Raw genomic sequence first — 17,792 nt, 5'->3', positions numbered from 1 at the left:
GGGCTCGGCAGCGGGAGGACCTTCCCCAGCGTCCGTGCCCCGGTCAGGGACGGCATTGTGCTGTTTTGCTACAGGATAAAAATGGCCTCTCGGCGGATCACACGGGAGACGTTTGATGCTGTAGTGCAGGACAAAGTTAAAAGGTATCGCATGGACCGGAGTGATGCTATAGAGGACACAATCCATCATTTTAAAGGTAATGAAACCCGGGCATGACGTGCCGTGGATTATACCAGCTATTCTGGTAACAGCTATGTTAGATTTCTTGCCTTCCGTTTACATATATTTGCCTAAAATGTGGACTTGTGCTGGTGTTTTTCCACATCCATTTTTGTTTAAGAGGCTAATAGCTTGGTATGACTGACACTATTTCAATGTGGAATGCAAATTCTAGGCAAAAAAATGAATTTCAAACAAAGGAATTCTGTTTAGGCTGCATCAGAGAGTGGGTCCAATTTCAGGGAGGTCTCCAGAGACATCACTGCAGGATGGAATTCTGTTGATGTCTGATAAGTTAAATAAATGTAGGAGTGTATTTGAAGCCTTTGGGTCTTTGTATTCCATGTCATTTTTGGAGAAAAAGCTAAAAGCAGAACATTAATCTAGTGAATGTACACAAAACATGATCTGCAAATTCTTTTATCTTCTAAATTTCATATATGAAATGCCTAGAAGAATAACTTGGATTACATTCATAGGAAGTAGTTTTAAAATGAGATCTCTTCTGTTTTCTTGTATAAGCGCTGAAGAAATCATTTATTTTAAATACTTAATTTGTTCAAGTATTCTTTACTTTCTGAATTTAACTACTAGAGTTAAGGAATAGAGATTCTTGGATACTTTGCAGGAAATTCTAGTATTTCTGACTTTAATGTTATCTTAGATAATTGTGTAGGAGTTTGTAGAAAATATGATCTTCTGTTCAACTGTGGAATTCCGACATTCAGAGTGGAAATAGAAAGTGCATGCTTTTGATTTTTTTTCATCTGGGAAATCTGAGTAGAAGCATTATGAGCACAACATTAGCATCTTCCTAGACACAGAAAGTTGTGAGCAAATAGAAAATGGGGTTTATAGCAGAATTTGCGTTTCAGCTTTAGTGAGAGTAGAAGTTTTAATAAAGTTTTGTCATGTGTGTTTAGGTATTGTTAATCATTTGTTGCTTTTTGCTTATTATGAATTATGTACGTAAGAAAGCAAATGGGAATATCCTAAAGTTAGATACAGGTACTGTTCTTCAGAAGTTTTGATGTGTTAACTCCTGTAAGTGTCTAAATGTGTTTATTACATTTTTTTCTTAATACTACTTGCAGTGCATTTTTATCATTACAGCTCATTCAAGGCCAGTCCCAAGACCAAGATACGAAGACAGTTTTCATGATGATGGAAGATATACTCATGATAATGCCCAGCACCATCCACATGATGACTGGAGTGAAGACCCTAGAGATGACTATCCAGGACCTTCTTACAGATCTACTAGTCCTCTCATAAGGAAAGATAACTATTACCATGAACAGTATGGCCGCCCAGCGTCTCGTGACCGGGAATTTGGCCATCCGGCATCTCGTGACCGGGAGTATGGGCGTCCAGCTTCGCATGACCGGGAGTATGGGCGTCCAGCTTCGCATGACCGGGAGTATGGGCGCCCAGCATCTCGCGATCGGGAGTATGGACACCCAGCTTCCCATGACCGGGAGTATGGGGGCCTGGCTTCTCATGACCAGGACTATGGCCCTCCTGACTCTTGGGAATCCGCCGGACCACATGAAACTGACTTTAGTTCTTCGGATATTTTAGGTGATTTTAGGTCACCAGGACTCATGGAAGATGAATATGGCAACATGGAAAATCAGGAGTATGATGTGGACTTTGGAATTCAATCTGACAGCGAGTTCCGACCCCCTATACGGAGGGGCAACATTGGCAGGGGAAGAGCTCTGCGAGGAAAGCGTATTACAAGGGGTGCTGTTAAAACTAAAGTATTCAAAGGAGATATCAAAACTCCCCTGAAGAAATGGAACACTAAAAAACTGCAACCGGGCCCTGATCAGAAGCCAGCTATGCAACCTGATCAAATGCCAGAAACTGCTGAACGACCTAACCAGAGGCCGGTGCCCGTCCAGCGCCCTAATCAAAAGTTGCCTCCACGGCCTAATCAGAGGCCAACTATAACAACTCAGAGACCTATTCTCAGGCTCCCAAAGCCTGCGCATGTTTTCAGAAATCTCAATTTTGACCTTGTGGACAAATCGGACATTTTTTCAACGTTCGGAATAGAAATTATAAAATGGGCTGGGTTTCATGCAATAAAAAACGACGCAGAATTTTCCCGGCTCTTTGGAGCTCTCTTTGAGCTAGAGACAGAAACCTGTGCAAAGATGCTTGCTTCGTTCAAATGCTCCTTAAAGCCAGAACACAGAGATTATTGTTTCTTTACTATCAAGAGTTTACAACATGCTGCTCTGAAAACCCCCAAAGTGGACAATGAGTTTTTAAATATGCTATTGGACAAGGGTGCTGTGAAAACAAAGAACTGCTTCTTTGAAATAATAAAACCTTTTGATAAATACATAATGAGGCTACAAGACCGCCTCCTAAAAGGTGTTACACCGCTGCTTATGGCCTGCAATGCTTACGAATTAAGCATTAAGACGAGCGGTTTTGGAAATCCAAGAGAAATGGCAAGTGCTTTTGAGACCACTGTTTCTCTTTGTCGTAAGTCTTTAGCACTTCTGGGTCAGACCTTTGCACTAGCATCTGTTTTCAGGCAAGAGAAAATACTTGAAGCCGTAGGGCTCCAGGAAATGGCTCCAGCACCAACACTATTCCCAAACTTCGATGATTCAACGTTGTTCGGAAGAGAGTACATTGAAAACTTGAAGGCTTGGCTGGAGAAAAGTGGGTATCCAATTCAGATGAAAAAAACTGAACCAGAGTCCACAGTACAGCTTAAAAAACCCTCTCCTGACACAAAAGTTAAAAGTGAGTGAACTGTTGTAAGGTACTTTGCACTATATAATTTCTTTATTTGTCGCTAGCATTTTATCTTAATTTTTATGGTTTCATTAGGTCAGGAATTCCTAATTCTGGGAATTCCATGTAAATCCCTAGCAGTGCTGAGGCAGGTAGTAAATACTATCTGTTCTAGCAATTGCTTTCAGCTTTGTGGATGAAAGCATGTCTCCTTCCTCCCCTCTCCTGCACGTGCTTACACTTTAAATCTAGGATTTTCACCTTGTGCTCCTGGCTGCTTCAGCTGCCCTGCCCTCCAGCTTCACCACTTCGAGGTAGGGAGGCCAGGACCACAGCTGTAGCTGGCTACATCACAGAGTAAGTACTTGCATATAAGCAAAGTTGGAGATGTTACCATTACTGCATTTATCGGATGCAGGCGTATTTCTTTGAAGTTGTTTATATACTACCATCTATAGGAACACTATCTCCTCTACTGTATTAGGCCATCTAGTTCATCCTCTAGTTCATCATAAAGCATTCTTACTCAGTACTATCTCATCTGGTTTTTCCTAATTAAACGTCATATACTTTTGCAGGGAGGTCTTGTAGCGCTGACACTGAATGGCTAATAATTTGGAACTTGCCCCTTCAGAGTGCTGTTCAGATATACTTACTTTGCACAAAATCCTTTTGTTGCAATAAGTAATTGCCATTTAAAGGATGGCTTAACTTGCCCAGGATGGCAAAGGATAAGTTTCTTAAACCACAGTGCTTCTTATAATAAACTGTTCTGGAATCTTAGCTGAGTTGAGAAAACAGTTGGAAAGTTTCTGAGGTTTCCTCAATTTATTCTAGCATTAAGTGTAGCCTTTTTTTGTATTAATATGTTGAAAAATTGCAAATGTCAGTGTGTCAAAAAGTAACAAAAATGACATATTGATTCTCTGTTGATGAGAATAATACAGTGACTGCATTTTATCTCTTCCTACAGCCCCACAGCGAGCTGATCGGAAAGTTGTAGAGACAATTGAACAGCTGGTGAATAGCATTGTTTCAGGAACTTTGTCTGCCAAAGAGAGAAATGCTCAAAAGAACTGTCCTGAATACTGGTAGGTGTGTTTGAACAGCATGTCGTAATACTACTCTCTGCTGAAGATATTTGGAATATATTTAATTAAATTCAGTATTTCATTCAATGTGTATAAGATCAAAGCCTATTATGTTTCCTCAGCTAATTATACTTCCTGATATCCCTGGAAATTGTCCTGTTGCTTCTGTTTTGTCTAGTAGGCCACATTCCTTCTGATCTGTCAGTAATGACTGTGTGTCAATCTGAATACAAGATGTTAAAAGCAATTTACATTTACAAGATGAAAATAGTAAGCAAATGTAGTTAATATAAACATACAGTAAGGTAACAGACTTACGGATCTATTGTTCTATGAATAATGTTGGAAAAGGAAAGCTGAGACACTTCCAAGTGTAATGATCTTTTAATATGACAGTATCTCTTCATGTGTGAATTGCAGCATAGCTGATTAATTACTGGCCAAATGATTTATGTCAAAACCCTCTGTCATTTATTTGCTTGGCATAATTTGCTTACTGCTTTAGAAGTAGAGTTGGCTGTTATTCTGAGAAAAACCTATGCAGGCTAACGTTAGTGTAGCAACTTGTGTAGACTCCTGGAAAAAAGGATCAATTGCTACTGAGTTTCTGATGTGAGAATTTGAGATTAGTTGTGCTTTCAGCTTAGGCTTTCATTTTATTTATATGATTTTATTTAGGTTCTTGTCTGATGAAGATAGTCTAGAATACAAGTATTACAGGCTGAAGTTATTGGAGACGCAAAGGCGGACATCATCTGGAAAGGAAGCAGGTGGTGAGGGCAGAACACTAGAAGAATCTGCAACAGAATCAGTCAGGGCCATGTTGTATGCCAGGAAAGTCGCAAGTATTAAGAGAAGGCTATTTAAAAGAAAAAGGCTTGGAATTATCACACAACATGGTATTCGAGGAAGGAAGGTGAGAAGAGCAACCATAGGGACACAGACTGTGCTTTCAGCTGGTACAGTGCTGAAGCACCAAGACAAGCATCTTCAAGGTTCAGTCCAGTCAAAGCCTTCTGTATCAGAAACCAGCCTGTCCGAGAAGAATTCTTCCCTCGATACAACCTCATCCTCGCAATGTGCCACCAGTTCAGAGGTCTCTCTGCCAGCAGAAGAAAGGGCAGATTCTGAGGATTTATTAGCACCACCTGAACTTTTCCCACCATTGTCCTCTCAGTTTCCTGATGGTAAGTGAAGATTCAAGATTAGATTTTAAATTGTAAATTACGTGAGAAAAAAAATGCATAGAATGTTGTGCTGGAAATCCTAAAAATAATTTATTTTGCTAAAGTAGATATTTCTCAACTGTATTGACCTTCCAGTGATGCAGATTTTGTATGAAGCTATAGATAACGAGCATTCTGTTTCTTGCAGTGGATGCTAAAACAATGGAAACTGCTGAGAAGCTTGCCAAGTTTGTTGCTCAGGTAGGACCAGAAATTGAGCAGTTCAGCATAGACAACAGTGCAGATAACCCAGATCTTTGGTGAGTAACCTACACGTTTATCTGTGTAAATGGGCCAATAAGAAAAATCAAAATACATCTAAACAATTACTAAAAGGATATTTCCTTCTATTGTTTGTTGAGATGTATGCTTATATTCAGTGTGTTTAGGAACAGAGGATTTTGAGCAATACACCCTGTTGTCCTGCTCAGCACCTCCATTAATGGTCAATATCTGAAATATCTAAGAAAGAAAACACTTCTCCCAAACGCGTACATTGATATATGTATTTTTTCTTTTATATCTTAAGTAATCAGCTTGCATCTTGAGACAGTGTTCTGCCAACGTATTTTCGATCTCGTTATTTTTTTAAAGTGAGGCTTTCATTACAATGGCCTAAGTGCTCTCGTGTAAATTAGCACAGTTTTTTTTCTTTTAGTCATACTGTGCCAACAAAAATGGAGCCCTATCATCTCTTCTGTCTCTCGGAATCAATACACCTATTTCCACATAGACCGCATGACTGAAGTTTGGAAGACCTGAATTCTCTTCTTGGGTCTGCTGTTTGCCTTCTGGGTCATCCAGAGCTAGCATCTTGTCTTAGTTTCTCCATCTATATAATGAAGATAAATGTACTGAATTCTTTACAACACAGTTTGAGAAGCACTGATAAAAAGCAGTCTGTAAGAACTGAAGAGAATGATTGCTGTTCTTAGTACATGTTGTTGGGGAATCCTACAGTTCTACAAAAACATACCTGGCATGGCCTTCAAAAAATCAATAAGATATTTATTTCTCATGTCTTGCTTCATGCTAGCTGAAGAAAATATCTTTCTGATATTATTTTCATTGTAATTTTTGCTCAGGTTTCTACAGGATCGAAATAGTTCTGCTTTCAAATTTTACCGAATGAAAGTCTATGAGTTATGTCCATCTATTAACTTCAGTGCTGTGTCAGAAGCAGCTGATGCTGGGGAAGGTGCTAAACCTGACGAGAGAAATTTGGATATTTCAGAAGAGGAGGAGGATGAAGAAGAAGAAGAGGAAGAAGATAATGAGGAGGAAGCTGAGTTTGAGGAGGATATCTCCCAGCCTTTGGAAGAAATGGAAATGGAGCAAGCAGAGGAGGGAGAAGAGGATGACATGTCAGCAGGTAGAAGTGTGGAAAACCTAGCTGAAGAGATGATTTCCAAAACTGGAGAGGAAATTTCAACAGGTGAAATGCAGCTAGCCACATCATCTGATGGTGCTATACCAAATCTGTCGACACAGGCATCAACTCCTGCTCCTGGTACCCTATTTCCTCGCAAACGAATCAGCAGCAAGTCTCTGAAAGTTGGTATGATTCCTGCATCTAAAAGGATTTGCCTCATAGAAGAACCAAAAGGTGAGTGTAACTTGAAAGATATTGTGTAGGTATCAGTACAGAATTCCTGATTTTTATGCACTTTGTTACTGACTGTTATTGGCTAAAAGAATTACATTTCTTTAATACAAAAATGAATACAATGTTCACTTTAAAGGTTCATTCAACTGACAACGGGGAATCTGAATAAATTGTGTAACGGTTTTTGTATTACAGTGCAATAGCAAAGTTTGCGTCAAACATCATTCCTCAAATATTCGCTAAGTATATGTGAATGTTAACCTCTCTCTGCTGCTTAAAAAACTCACAGTAGTAGTTTTTACAGGATTTATTTTATCGGTGGTTTAACAGACTTAAGTATAGCACTGAACATATTTTGAGTGTTTGACTAAATATATTTAGACTTTGGATTGGCCTGTCAAATTCCGTCAATATGGCCACAGAGGGGGTGGGTCATGATATTCTAATAATTGAGAGATAAGTAGTTTAAAACTGATTATATCCGCTCTGGAGCTACTTTAACAAATGTCTTTTCTTTGCATAATGATTTTTATTGGTGAAGGTTGTCATTTGTGATACGAAAATGATGTACAATAACCTCATTTAAGTCCCTTCTGAATTTTCTATCAGAGTATTACAGAAGCTTAGGGAAATGGAAGATCTAAAGTCCTTACAGTATATCATCCATCAGTGTATTGCTGGCATGATATGTCCAAAACTAAATACATACATGTACTAATTAGCTTTTTTGTGGTGGAGGGGGGGAAAAAAAGTCTTACCATTTCTTTTCTTTTTTTATTCTGATCTTTCTTGTTGGTTCTGATTTTAGGCATTGAATTAGTCCCACTTGAGATGTACTTTTGGAGTTCTGTATTAAAACTGGTTTTCTTTACAGCTGAATATTGTCTTTGATTTGACTTGCAGTGCATGAACCTGTCAGAATTGCTTATGATAGGCCTCGTGGTTGCCCAGTTACAAAGAAGAAGAAGGTAAAGAACTCTTCTGGTTTGCCATTGCATTCTGAGAATCAACTGTCTTTACAAGAGGCAGCCTCTGAAAATGTGTTATTGTCGTAAAATCAAATTAAAACCTGAAGAGCCTGATCCTGAAAAAGACTGGACTAAATCTAAGGAGAGCCATGGCTCCTGTTGTCTTTTAACTACCTGTGTCAAAATTAAACACTTTTTGATTAGAGCACTATTGAGCAGCTGTGTGTTAATCTTGTCTTCTATTTTTAAGAAACTAAAGAAATCAGTGCATTGCTGTCTGGAAAATATGTTGTAATTTTCCAAAATTGGTGAGATGTTATTTGACTGCTTCTGTTATTTGTAATAGGGATTCAGTCATCAGATCATTCAATATTTGTTACTAACAAACATAAATACCTTTTAAAATATGAAGGTGTACTCTTTGCTATTTTAATAATGTAATTAAACAGTTTGAGAACCTGAAATAAATTTGTTCATTTTTTTTTTTAACTGGCAAGGCAGATATTTACTCTTTGATAGACTTTTTCTGTATAGCTAGAGAAGTGCTGCTTAGAAGATATTTCTGTATATACAGAAATTCAAACACACTTAGTTGTAGGGGGTTTTTTTGAGGGATTTTTAATACATGATCTCCCTGTATAATTAAAAAACCCTTTGTTTTTCTGGTTTTTTCCGCTCCACAGAAACCAAAAGATTTAGAATTTTCACACAAGAAACTGACAAACAGGAATGTGGGTTTCCAGATGCTTCAGAAGATGGGCTGGCAAGAAGGACATGGCCTTGGTACACGCGGAAAAGGAATCAGAGAGCCTGTAAAAGTGTATGTAATGGGAACACACTACAGAAATTTGACAGCTCTGGAAAAGGCTGGGATTCTAATATTAACTGTGTTTATCTAACCCACCTAGATGGCCAGTTCAGTGTTTTGTTTCCTTCTTGACGCTGGCCTCTGGCCTCAGCAAAGTTGAGCGTGGAGACATCACATTAAGGGCTGCAGCATGAATGCTGCAGTGTGCAGACACTTTCTAAAGATATATGGGTGCCCCTGTTCGTCAGGAGGTGTTTTTTGTTGTTTTGTGTGTTTAGTTTTTTTTAACACATAGTGTTATGCGGGGCATCTCCTTGCTATCTCGCCAGGTACATAATATATAAATAGACTTTAGGAATATCATACACAGTACTCCTAGGTTTAGGCAACAAATTTATTTTCACTCTATGTGATTCATTCCACTGCATTCTGAAAGAGGTAAGTGCATCTGCCAGAAGGTAAGTGTGCTTTTTCCTTTAAAATACACTTTTGGTTTTGAATTTTCATTTTGTCTTTTAAAGTTGCTGTATCCAGTGTCTACTGCTGCCAGCACGGAGAATGGATAATACCTCCTTCAACTCCATGACTGAATAAGGAGGCAGAAATTATTTATTTCTCTCTGAACCCATATGACAAGCTTTCTAGTCCACACGTAGTCTGTGGTTTAACAGTCTTCTTTCTCCAGGGATTTCTATTTTCTCTTCATGCCTTGGACAGTACTGGTCATTTTAGTTGGTGGGATACTTCTGGTCTTTTGCTTTCTTTTTCCCTTGGTGCTCCCTGTGGTCCAGTGGCCATCACTATTTTTTCTGTATTTCCTTCTTCAGCAGCAAACGGACAATGAGAAAGCAGCTTACTTCGCCTGTAGCTCTCTTGTGTTCACCAGTGTTAGAACCTTGGTTCTTAACCTCAAAGCTTATTGGGACCAAATATATGAGTAATTTTTTTTGTTTCTGTAGCTCCTGGCACAAGTTTTGCTGCACAGCTAATCATGAGCTATTTAATTGTATCTGGTCTGACAGTTAGCCCACCACATCCTAAAAGTTTCTGGCCATCATTAAGAACTGCATTTTTAATATGTGAAAATACAGTTTTTCTAGCTTGAGTCCATTGCTGTGTCACTCTTGTAAAGACACCTGCAAAGAGTAGTGAAGAACTGCTTTCTGTACCTCTTACAAAAACTTGTTGACCTTTTCTGTAATGTAGAGAGAACTCCATAGTATTGATTATTTTTATGGTGTGCACCTCTCTTTCCCATCAAAGTCATTCTTTGGACAGTACTTTGGGACAATCTCAGTGAGGATGAAACCAGTGCAATTTAACATTTTGCTTTCTCTTGTTAGTTGCTTTGATACAGTGCAGGGTTTTTTTTCATTTAGTAATCTGCAGCCTTTACTCTTTCCTCCCTTTTTGAAAACTACCAGCTCTATTGATGACTTGTTTAAAAGTCCACATGCTGTCTAATCTCATTCACTGAGAAAAAAGGGATGGATTAATAATTGGAGACACTCCAATTCTCGTGTAGAGCATCTTGATCATTATATAACACTGATATCTAATACTGATGTATTCAAGCACATCAGTTGTTACACAAAGAAACTTGAGGCCCTTTTTTGTTAGGAAAGCTTAAAACTTGTCTTTGGCTGTGAAAGCAAGTTGTATTTGCAGGTTTGAGGAGATTTTTATTTATGTTACTGTAAAAGATACATGAATTGCATGGTGACTCCTTATGGAAATGATGGGTCCAGAAATTCTAAATGGAGTTCATATTAGTGTTGTGAGCTGTTCCCTGTCTTGAGAACTAATTTATCACAGCTATGGGTCTGACAATTCTACAGTTCAAGACATGTTTTAAAAAAGCAAAACAAAACACACTCAAGGGCAGAACATTGTTATGGAATGGACTGTAATTATCTCATGTCTTTGATTAGTTTTTTAATTCTGAAAGTAATCTAGAAGAGGAACTGTAGTGTAAATGGAAAAAAAAAATCTGTTCTTTCTGTTTGGAAGTATGAAGCAGCCGTTGCGTAATGGAAACAGCAAATGAAGAGAGTCTGCTTCAAACGGGTCATACTATAAAAGGTGGGGAAAAAAAAAAGTTTTGGGAGGTCTTTTAGGTGATTTTACTTCTAACTGTAATTTAAAACGTAACATAACTTGATCATACAGCTGCCAAGTCAGACTCTGTACCATTCAGAAGAAAAAGCAGCACCCAGGATTTCTACTGTGGACTGTAAAGTTGAATTTGCTTTTTAGAGTCTGTGAATATTCTTTTAGAATTGCACAACAATCTACTTGGCTTAAGTGGACCTATTATTACAGAAATTGGATAAGAATAATTTTTCTTCATTCTACTTAAGGTCCTTGGATTTTACCCTGATAGCATAGAAATCCCAATGTCAGTACATGGGGCAATTTAAATTTTCTCACTTCACGTAATGAAATCTTTAATAGAGAATACTAATGTAACTAACTTGGAGGATAAAACTGGCACAGAGGATCATTCCTGTGGCAGAGGTTTCATTAATCTTAGCTTTGTACTGTCTATGTTCTATGCACATAGCCTGGAGAAAGAGATGGTTTTTAATTATTTGTATCTCTGCATTCTTCTGGGTCATCCTCTCCATCTACTTCCAGGGCAGACAGTTGTTTTGATATTGTTGAGGCCCGTCTGCTTCTGTTGGCATGTTTGGATGAAGAGATATGAGTTAATGATTCATTTTTCTTGGAAGGGCAGGAGCTCCAGGTTTTGTCTATGGTGTGTGTCCTACAAGACTTCAGCTTGCTTTGGGTGCTAGAAATTTTAAGCCAGCAGCATTATGTTTCCTTGGTAAAAATTTCATCTTTTATCCAGAGTTATGTAGTGTTTCCTACTCATTCCTCAAAGTCTCTGACTTTTGTCACTTTTGAAATGTAGGAAATAAGGCAATTTTTGCCATCTTTTTAACAGAGGATCCTATCTACCATGAATAAAGTGGTTAATACAAGAGTTCATGTAAGAATTCGATCTGTTAGATGACTGTATCTTCACTGCTCCCTTAATATCATAGGAACATTTTCTTCTGGTGGGTATTTGCATGTGTAATGGGAGGTGGGAATTGTTCTATAGTTGATCTGGTATGCCAGGTACCAAGCCTCCGCTCCCCTTCTCCCCTAAATGAAGCTGAATTACTCTCCACTTGAATTGTGTCTATGTTCGAAGCTATTGTTTAGATCTCTTCTGCACATTGTCAAATGTAACAGAAACAGAGTGTTCTAACTATTCATTTTACTCCCTAGGGGTGCTACCTCTGCAGGGGAGGGCTTGGGTGTTGCAGGGGAAGAAAATAAAGAAGATGCATTTGATGTTTTCCGTCAAAGAATGATACAAATGTACAGGCAGAAAAGAGCAAGTAAATAGGTATGTGCAATGGACACGCTGGTTTATGAATTCCTGCAAACATTAAAATACCAGGGTTTTTTAAGTCTTCCTTTACCAAGAAAATGTTACTGTTTCCATGAGTATATCTGGCTTCTTAACATTTCATGAAAATCCAGACCTACGTTGAACTGCTTTGAACTGCTGAATTACCCCAAATCTTACTTTCTAGGTTTGACATAAGAGACTCGCTCGCTAGAAAGTGCACGGATATGCAAAGGCTGCTGTGTGAAAGATCTTCGGCAGAGTATGCCAGTATGAAGAACACTTTGTTCTGTAGTAGTGGACTTGAATACTAATGTATTAAAACATTTTCCAAGATTAAAGTTAGTCTTGTATTTAATTGTGCAAGCTAACAACTTGGATGTCATCTTCTGAGGAAGAAACAACTGATTTTGTTCTCGGAAGTGCCTGTTTACCTCTCTCTTTGGCCAAGTTTGCCTGTTTTGCGATGAGATGGCTTACCAAAAAATGGAATAAGCAACTTGAAAAATATGACTAGCCTGGTTTGGCTCTGATCCTTTCTGAAGCCAAGAATCTTCTCAAATTCAAATCTTCTTAAAAGGCAGTTCAGATTTTATTTTACTGCATTTTATTGATGGGCTGATATTCTGATCTACTTTTGGAGTCTGCATAAAGCAGCTTCCTTTCCTCCATACGCCAATTTTAAGAAGAGTGTCTACCTGCGTGTTTATTTTGCATAGTATTCTAGACTTTAAGTGTAGGATGAATAACTGAGTTCATCTGAGTCTGAGAACACTAAACTCTTCCTTGAAAACCTTGGCTGCTAAGGTTTCTCATTGTAATGAACAAGTAGTACATATTTTAAGTGTACTTTTTGTTTTTACACAAATTTGCAGCTCTTCTCCAACAAATTCTTGAATAATTTCTTTCCTTCTCAAAGAACTTTAAGCCATGAGCAGGTGCAATTCATGGGTCTGCAGAAAATACTGAAGAAAATACTTGGAAGTCAGATATTTGGAAGTCATCTGGAAGTGGATCATCAGTTTTATAAGACTATCAGTTTAGAGAGTAATTTCTGTTTCTATTAAATATTTGCTTTGCAGAAATTCTTTTATTGAAAAATCCCAAGAAATAAGACAAAAAGCTTGTACTTTTAAGGGACTATTCCAGAACTTACTGGAAGAGAAGACTGGATTAATCTACTGTGCTTCAACAAAAAGCATTACCTAACTGCTTGGTGAAGCAGTTCTGAAGACATGAAAGATTTAGCAGTGTTACCACAAATAAATGTTCGAGGTCTGATCATTCATCTTTTCCCGACTTGCACATCAATAAGGGATCTGTGACTGGATTACTGAAAGTGACAGAATTTAATACCGCACTTTTTAGTGTACTCATTCTCCATCATTACCTTTCTAAAACTAGTCAAAAGTCTTCACTTGAATGTTATAGTACCAAAACCTACTTCACTGAAGTTTTCTTTAAAGAGTTTATCTTGAGCTGACGCATGTTTTGCTTACTAGGAGTGAGTGCTGTCTTGCTGTTGTTTTCATCCTGCACCATGCTTCTTGTAGAGCAAAGAGCTTGTGGTACACCACTAATAGCACCCCACAGTAATGTGGCAGCATCTCAAGTTCCTAACTGACAAATATGCAAGAAAATGTGTTCTTCAGTTATCAACTTGCCTGTGCCTGCTGTTTAAAGAACAAAATGATATTCTTTCTCCATTAAAAACCCTGCTGGTTGAAAGGGAGTGTCTTCATTTTTATTCTGTAGCAACAAACTTTTCCTTGCTTGTAACAACCAGTTTTAGATTATGAATGCAAGTTTTTTTTTTTTCTTTACTTGTATGGGTCTTTGAAACCATGAGAAACAAAATCATGTCACACTGTAATTTTCTGATCACTCAGTTTTAGTTCCCTTGAAGCACATAATCACTAAATAAAATCACGATGGCAGGTATAGAAAAATATGCTGGTAGTTCTGTTTTTCCATGAACATCACGTGTCTTCACCTTTACATTACATGAAGTTGAAGCATGAAGGCTACAAATACAAATAAATTTGTCTGGTTGTCACACTTGATAGTCCAGATGTTTCTCATAGGCTTCACTTGGAGATGTTTAAGTCCTTAAACGTTTTGGACTACAGGCTACTTGAAAGATCATCAATTACAGTATTTGGCAGTGTATGCTTACCTGTTAAGTTCCTATTTGGGTGTGTTCTTCACTGCCCCTCTTTCTTTCCTGTGCCTAATTAACAGTTACGCAGTGTAAAACTTGAGCCTTTCGAAAAGGAGATCTATCAGTCACAGTCTGTTTTAGAATGACGCTCTGGAACCAATATTGTTGGCCTCTGATTTATTTCTCAGACCCACTCAGAAGGGTTTAGCTTTTCTTTTAGTTTCAGTGATGAAGCTGCCAGTGTTCCTGCTCACAGTTTTTATTTCCCTGCAAACTTCCTGTTCACCTCTTCTTTCACATTTACATTTTGGAAAGATTCTTGATTATATGTTACACTATCTGCAGAAAGGCACAAGGCAAAATGTAGTTTCACACTAGATGGAAATCCACTCTCTCAGACCCAGATCAGCATTCTGCGCTGCTCTGATTTAACCTGAGTTTGTTGGGCATAGTACCATTCAGGGTGCATTTGCTAAACACCTGCTTACCCAATCTGGGAAAATTGTTGGTATCCAGATTGGAAAATGGTACCGTCCTTTCTGAGTGCCATTCAATTTAGAGTATAATGCTGTCTTGAGAATAAAGGTGAACATTGGGAAAATCTTAATCTGCTACCCTGGATGACTGTCGTATGGTCTGTCTTTCTTGTGCCAAACTTTAATTTTGGACAAGATATCAGCAGAGCAGTACTGGTGCTGAGATTCCAGTGTTGCTCTCAAGTGGGTTACCGTTTGCCACTTGTATCTTGTTTTACCAAGAGATGACCTTACGCTCCTTTTGCAAAAGGAATTTCCTTTTATTTTGACCTGCTTTTGCAGGCAGCTCTGATTTGAAAATTTTAAGTACTTGTACATGTGAAACATTTGTTATGCAGATACGTTGCCTTGTTTAAAGTTTACTAGCTTCTTTTCTGTTATTTTAGTTCCAGGCTCTCTTCCATGAAGACTGCAAGCTTCAGTGAACATTTTAACTAACTTCAGTGGTGTGTCTACTGTCTTTTGGTTGTTTTTTGCCATTAATCTTGTAGAGCAATTTGCTAGTTTCTGTTCCGTGCAAATTGGCAGTAGTGCTAAGCTAGTAACAATTAGATGCTTATGTTATTGGATAACTGACATTTCTTTTTAGTGTAAGTAAACATGTTAGCATTGTTAATCTTTTAATATCTGCAATAAATGTAGAACTAAACAATTTCTGGTTTAAATGTTTTGCTTGTGAATTTGGCCATTTGTAAGAGATATGCATCATTTTGGCACTAACAAGTGGAATTGAGATTATGCAGTGTTATGTTAGTGTAAAGCAGGATTTTATAATGTATGAGGGAAGGAAGGTCCCTCTGTTTCTGTGCTGCTAAATGTCTCTGTTGAGAATACCCACTAAATCATTTCTTAGTTACTTTTTCATGTGGCTTCTAGTGCATTAAATCCATACACAACAGTGTTACTTTCCACATGAACACCAAAACCGTTGTGTCCCAGTTAGAATGCAAGAGTTTTACCCTTTATTCACATATCCCAGGAATTAGTTGTCTCTCTGATTTTCTTGGTGTACTGACTTTAAAACAGCAAAACTTTCTCTTTACATATGCGTGTGGTTTACTGTTGCCTTTAAATTCAAATTCCTTTTTTAGACAGGATATGAGGGGGAAAATTGCAACGAACTGAAATTTAACACTTGTGCAGCCGCCTTCTATCGAGAGGTAAAGTGAGAGTGTTCATTTGCGAAAGATACCAGCCAGGTCTCCTGTCCCTTGCTTTTATACTGACAGCTAGAAAAAGCTTTACAGAGGCAAGTTCAAGCCCTGGCTACAACTTTTCCCTCCTTTTCCGTCAAAAATTTATTATGCGTAAGGACCTGGTTCTAGAAGAAAGGACATCTGCTCTCGTTGGAGAGAAATGAGGAGATCCCCATTTTGGGGGAGGTGCCCTAACAGAGTGAGAGAACTACAGTCAATAATACACTGTTTGGAGTAATTGTGTTGGACTAAAAGAGATGGTTTCATTTTTTTGCCTTCAAAGCTTTTCTTTGGTGTAATACCAATGACATTTTTCCTTTTTCTTTTTTTTTTTTGTTGTTTTTAGAAGACACTACAGCATCCTTAGCGTGAACACTTAATCTGTGCTGAGATGTTACTTCTCAAAATCAGTGTACAGTATTTTTTTCTATTGAGATTCTGTTCTGCTTTAAAGTTAATCCTGATGTGTTGTCCCCAAAGAAAGTCTGGACTCAGAAATTCAAATATTGTTATTTTGGATTCTTTTCTATCCTACAAGCAGGTATATTTTCTAATTAAAAATGAACTCCTGAAAGTCCTGTACCATCTTTAATTCTGCATATCTCATGACTGAGTGGCCAATCACAACCAGACTGTAGATTTGAGCAATAATAAACACCTTAAATGAGAATATGCTCAAAGAACAATAGGGTACTTCTGAAATAAATAGTTTTTGTGAACCTTGTTAAGTAGGTAACTTGCTGAATTGCAGCAAGTGTGGAAAATGTTTGCATTATCTGTGGGCAATAAAGTTACTGCTGTTTAAGAAAGCGCTAGCACACAGTGTGTTCTCTTCAGCTTTTTGTGCCTAATTCCTGTCATTAGAAGGTTGTGCTCATTTCCTTGAAAATTATTTCCTAGGCAAGACTTTGCTGTGAAGGGGAAGTCATATTTCGTTATCCTGGCACTAGGTAATAAAGCAATAGTAAAGCAGCAAATACAAAGCAATAAAATCTAATTTTTAAAACAGCTGCCTCTTTGGCAGAAGTTCATTCTAGACAATTGATTCGTGGGGTTAACAACAGTTCTATCTTTGAACAGTTTGCAAGACCTATTTCAGAAACCGGAACTATTGTTGGATGGGAAATAAGGATTTTGAAAAACAATCTAAAATGAGAGCTCATTAAGAGGTCACACAACACAAACATGAAAAGAGAATCCGTAAGTTCTGGCTTTATTTGATGCCTTATCGGGTACTGTGTGTTATTTACCGATGTCAGCGGGAGGAAGGTTAGCGGAGGGACTTCTGCGAAGTTCTCATTTGTTGTGTACACCGAGCACAGACAAACCCACGGTTTATTTTACTGTTCAATCCTGGTAATTAAATCCAAGTTACTAAGAGGCTGCAGATCAGTTCTCATCCATATGCATATGTAATTTACGTGCATTTCCCTCACTCACAAAAACGAAATACTAAAGATAGGTTGTTCAGGGGTGTAATTTGACAGAGAGAAAAGCAAGTCTTTCTCCCGAGTATCACGAGTAGCTTCCGTACGCTGGTCCCGCGGCGGTGGTCTAGTGAGAAGCCAAAGGTTAGGGCAGGCAGTGGGGGAGACGGGACTGACTGCGGAGCGCGGAGGTTTTTGCTGCCGTTTCTCCTCGGGTCTCGACACAGCCCCCAGCCTGGGGGGGTCGGTGCCTCCGTCCCGCAGCACCCATCTCTCCCGCGAGTCTCCGGCACCGAGGGCTCCTTCCCCCGGGAGTGTGCGTGGCTCCGTCCCCGCGGTCACCCGGTTCCCGGCGGGGGGAAGGCAGGACCGGGGGTCGCCCCGTTCCGCCGCG

At 38.6% G+C, this 17,792-nt stretch overlaps 1 protein-coding gene across 1 annotated transcript; it reads left to right on the top strand.

The window, feature by feature from the left end:
• The first annotated feature begins 81 nt into the window (after positions 1 to 81).
• SUGP2 (SURP and G patch domain containing 2) lies at positions 82 to 15,250 on the top strand. Its single transcript, XM_009575926.1, has 11 exons — positions 82 to 196; positions 1,333 to 2,989; positions 3,924 to 4,067; positions 4,746 to 5,254; positions 5,442 to 5,553; positions 6,379 to 6,593; positions 6,783 to 6,899; positions 7,803 to 7,867; positions 8,551 to 8,687; positions 11,955 to 12,075; positions 15,162 to 15,250. The coding sequence occupies exons 1-10, from the start codon at positions 82 to 84 to the stop codon at positions 12,073 to 12,075; spliced, it is 3,192 nt and encodes a 1,063-aa protein (XP_009574221.1). The 3' UTR covers positions 15,162 to 15,250.
• Positions 15,251 to 17,792: the final 2,542 nt, after the last annotated feature.

Source organism: Fulmarus glacialis, unplaced genomic scaffold, assembly GCF_000690835.1.
Source record: "Fulmarus glacialis isolate BGI_N327 unplaced genomic scaffold, ASM69083v1 scaffold43944, whole genome shotgun sequence".
In the NCBI taxonomy this organism is placed as follows: domain Eukaryota; kingdom Metazoa; phylum Chordata; class Aves; order Procellariiformes; family Procellariidae; genus Fulmarus; species Fulmarus glacialis.
The sequence above is the reverse complement of the archived record's forward strand: the minus strand, read 5'-3'. Positions and strand labels throughout refer to the sequence as shown.